This window comes from Frankliniella occidentalis, unplaced genomic scaffold (assembly GCF_000697945.3).
Source record: "Frankliniella occidentalis isolate FOCC.00 unplaced genomic scaffold, Focc_3.1 Scaffold6, whole genome shotgun sequence".
NCBI classification, from domain to species: domain Eukaryota; kingdom Metazoa; phylum Arthropoda; class Insecta; order Thysanoptera; family Thripidae; genus Frankliniella; species Frankliniella occidentalis.
The window spans coordinates 3,593,116-3,597,055 of record NW_026267136.1 but is presented as its reverse complement, the minus strand read 5'-3'; the positions used below and the strand labels follow the sequence as shown (position 1 = coordinate 3,597,055).

Sequence of the window (3,940 nt, the reverse complement as noted above, 5' to 3'; positions counted from 1 at the left end):
GGGGGGGGGGCGGGGGGCAGCGGAATCAGAGCTCGGCCCGAAGTGACCATCGCGCGAGGCAGTCAAAGGTCCATACAGTATATGCGGCGGGTATACTATACCGCGAACACCCAGCGAAGCATCGTTCTTGATGTCCCAATGTTAATTATTGCTGAATTTAAGAATATATGAGAAAATTTTGATTGTAACAAGCACAATTTCTTTAAAACAAGCACATTGAGATATCAAGAACATGCTTCCCGGCGACAGTGGCACTGGGCAACATGGTGCTGCTGGGGGTGATGGTGGTGGTGATGATGGTGGTGATGGTATAGGTGAGCCGGCGGCAGTCGCCCTTGGTCCCCGATGCAGCAGAGCCGTCATGAAAAATTCAGGGCGTGTGTGATCCGAAGGGAGCTCAAGGGACGGGCCGAGTCAGTCGCCGGCAGACAGGCAGGCAGGACGGGCAGGCAAGAGCGCAGGGCCGGGTTCAACGACACCCCTTGACATCAAGGCCCGATTTGGAAGTGCGATGCAATCGCCAGCCTGCCCCGCCCGGCCCCGCCCCGCCCTGCCCCGCCGTGCCCGTCCCTTCCGATCAGGCGAGCGCGGCCTGGCCGTAGTTTTATAAATAGAGAGATGGCCTCAAAGAAGCGATGACATGTGCACCGACACGTCATGAATCTAACGCCCCGCGGGGCAACCGTCATATAGGCAAGAACAAAAGACTAATAATGCCACCCTGAAAAATCGTTTCTTGTTTCAAGTAAATTTTTCCTTTTTTCAAGTGCACGCTGACACAAGATCAAATTTACTCTTGAAACAAGCTCATATTTTCTTTCGAATAAGAGAAAAATCTTCTTCCAAGGACAATATTGCCCTGTTTCAATGGTAAATTTAATCTTGTGTCAGCAGCTTGCACTTGACTCAAGAAACTATTTTTCTGGGTGTGGGATATCGTACCTGACTGACGAAACCTTGAAAGTTTAGGACCGCGGTAATAGGGCAACTCCAGGATAGCGCGCGGTGGTCAGGCGGGAAAAGGTCAAGATGCCGTCAGGGAGTAACGTCGGTGGGGGACACATCGTCGGGATGTACAACGCCAGGATGGGGTGCCGTCGGTGCCGTCGTCGCGAGCAGCGCCGCGGGATAACGCCGGCCGGCTCACGTGCAGTCACGCCGGGCGTGCAATCGTGCGCCCGCTGTTGACGCAAGAGGGGCGCAGCGCCAGCTAACCTAACGCCAGCGCAGCGCCGCGCCGCCGTCCTGCATATGACCCGAGAACGTGCCCGCCACATCTTTCGCAAATCGACATGCATGTGTTAATCAAAAGGGATATCGAAATCGACGCCGCCGCCCCCTATATACCCTGAGAGAAATAAGAAACCCCCCCCCCCCTGGAACAAAAAGACGATTTGTTTGGTGCGCTGTAACAGCTTTGCTCCTAGCACGAAATGATAAGTTTTAGAGGTGATCGCCGTTACAATACAAATGGTGAGGCGCGTGGTGAGGCTACAAAGACGACAAAATGTCAATGAATAGATGAGAAATATTACGTATTCCTTCGATTCATCATCCGAAAGGACGTTCGGTTTGTGCCCGGCCCGGCCAGGCCCGATTTGGAGCAAAAATGCTCAATACTAGTAGTACTGTAGCCTGCATGAATGGGTGCAGACTATCCTTTCCATCATCACGGCGCCGAATGGCCCCGTGCGAACAGGCAACCCGGCCGCACGTCCTGCAAATGGGCAAGTATACGTCTTTGCTCCAACGGGGCAAACCGCCCACCCTGTATATACTGTGTGCAGGAGCGACGAATCTTCGAGACGAGGACCCGGGCCAGGACCACGCCAGGACTCCGTCGACACCGCGGCTGGAGGCGTGTGGGGAGGGGGGAAGGGAGAAGGTCCTTACGCCAATCGGCGTCGCTTACGGCAGCGCGCGCCGCCGCCAAAAGTCGTATTACCTGTTGCCGGACTAGAGCTGTCCTGGGGACGGCGTCGTCGTCGTCGTCGGAGTCGCTCCTCGCCGTCCATTTGCAATCCCGCCCGGCAGGTTGCTGAGGTTGCTCTGCGCCCCCTTCCCCCTCGGCGGGCCGCAGCGCCACTCGGCAAACATGCAGCGGCAGCGGCGGCGACTGGCTGGAAAAAAACATGTCGTTAATTGCCCCCGCCGCGCCGAGATCGATCTATCGATCCGCAGCAATCGAGAGATGATATTGTTGGGCGTGGTTGCGCGCACAAGCAACACGCGCGGGACATGTTCAATTGAAAGCCGCGATTTTTAACACGGACCTGCTGCTGTACCACCTTTCCCCCTCCCCTGCCTTCCCTTCCTCTTAGCCTGCCCCCCTCTCCCCTTCACTGGCCTTCCCTTCCCCTTAGCCTGCCCCCTCTCCCCCACCTAAGCCAGCTCATCACCACCATCACCACCACCACCATGTCGACGACCACCTCCCATCTCCCGCATGGTGAAAAATTTCATCGCCACCGGAGGGCGAAGCTCGTTAATCGCCTGTGATGATAAAACTTGAAATGGCAGTAAATAAATCGAAAGTTCTTCTTCAGCCCTACGCCCAAACCCCAGCGAGCTGCTGCCGCGCGTCTTCGTTTTGTATTACACGCCGATTTGCCCCCTTGCTGGCTGAGAGGGTCTGTCTCTCTCCAACACTCGATCCATCCTCTTCGACCACGCAACATAATCACCATCTTAATGCTGTTATTTCCTGTTTATGTTCTGTCTCTTTCGTGTACGCATTCACTCTTCTCTCTGTCTCTTTCTGCCCCTCCTTCTCCCCCCCCCATTCCCCATGTATCCCCTTCCCTTCCCGCTGCTCGAGTCCACCATCCAATTGACTTCCCCTCCCTCCTTCTCCTTCCCTCGCCTTCTCCTCCTTCACTTATAATAGAATGACGTCACGACAGAAAGGGCGAATACAGTACACGAAAACTGGGCGGGCAAAGTAAAAGGTATTTGCGGTAGGGTCTCCCACAAGGGCAAAAAGCGTGTCCTGGATGAGCAGCAGGAAGAACATGCTGAGTGGGAGATTATTTACAAACGACAGCAGTAAGCCAAGCGACATACGTATTATCTTCACATTCAGCAACGCCAGAGAAGATAGTAGGGGACGGCTGAGCAGTCACGTGACGCCATAGTGGAGGCTGGATAAGTCGCTCCATCCAGGATGTGCTCGGCACGAGACTGTAAGCGCCATTCATTGTACGAAGAAGTACCAGGGGAGGGGAGGGGAACAAGTTGGCCTCCAAAAACGAGTCGAGAGATTCTCGATTTGCCCGCGGAGAGAGGTAGGAAGAGGGAAGAGAGGGGGGGGGGAGCGGCTCTCGTCAGTCCGTCTAACGTCGCCGCCATATGCAAAGTCATCTTGTTGTCAGAAAATTCAAGATTGTTCTGATTTTGTTCTACTATTAGTATTGACAGATTAAAACATTATCCGTATCCATATCTTATACACAAGTAACTTGGAAATCCTTGCAGTGAAAAACTAAAATGGTCCTTTGCATGCTGACCATTAACCTAAAAGCCCACGTTGAAAATATTTCATATCCGCCGTAACGCGCGTTTGAATGGAACGAAAGAAAGTAAATTTCAGCGAAATTGCCACCCACTAACCTGCAAACTGCTGCAACGCGCCGAGAGTCCGGCGAAGAGGCCATCATGCCGCACAGAACACTACACTACACTTTGATGAGTGCTTCACGTGTGCCGACATGGTGACCCGACCCCCGACCTCATCCTCCTCCCCCCCTCCCCCTCTCCCCCCTGCTCGGCTCCGATTTCGTTTGACACATACCCCGCTTTGTTTGTAAGTGGGCCGCCGGGGTGGCACGGCGCTCTGAATGAGTTGGCCGCATCCCACCTGACCTCTGACCTGTGACGGTGTCGAAAGCCTCGGGACTGCAGGGCAAACGGTGTGGATGGGGTGGTCTGAAGCAGACGACGA

General features: G+C 54.5%; 1 protein-coding gene across 1 annotated transcript in view; it reads right to left on the bottom strand.

Annotated features, from left to right (window-relative positions):
• Nucleotides 1-3,727, bottom strand: part of LOC113217283 (uncharacterized) — a 51,377-nt gene extending 47,650 nt beyond the window's left edge. Inside the window, exons 1-2 of the mRNA XM_052271721.1 lie at nucleotides 3,610-3,727; nucleotides 1,946-2,120 (exon numbers count right to left, since the gene is read on the bottom strand). Coding sequence (XP_052127681.1) covers nucleotides 1,946-2,120; nucleotides 3,610-3,656 — 222 coding nt within the window. The 5' untranslated portion in view covers nucleotides 3,657-3,727. The remainder of the gene's footprint in view (nucleotides 1-1,945; nucleotides 2,121-3,609) is intronic.
• Nucleotides 3,728-3,940: the final 213 nt, after the last annotated feature.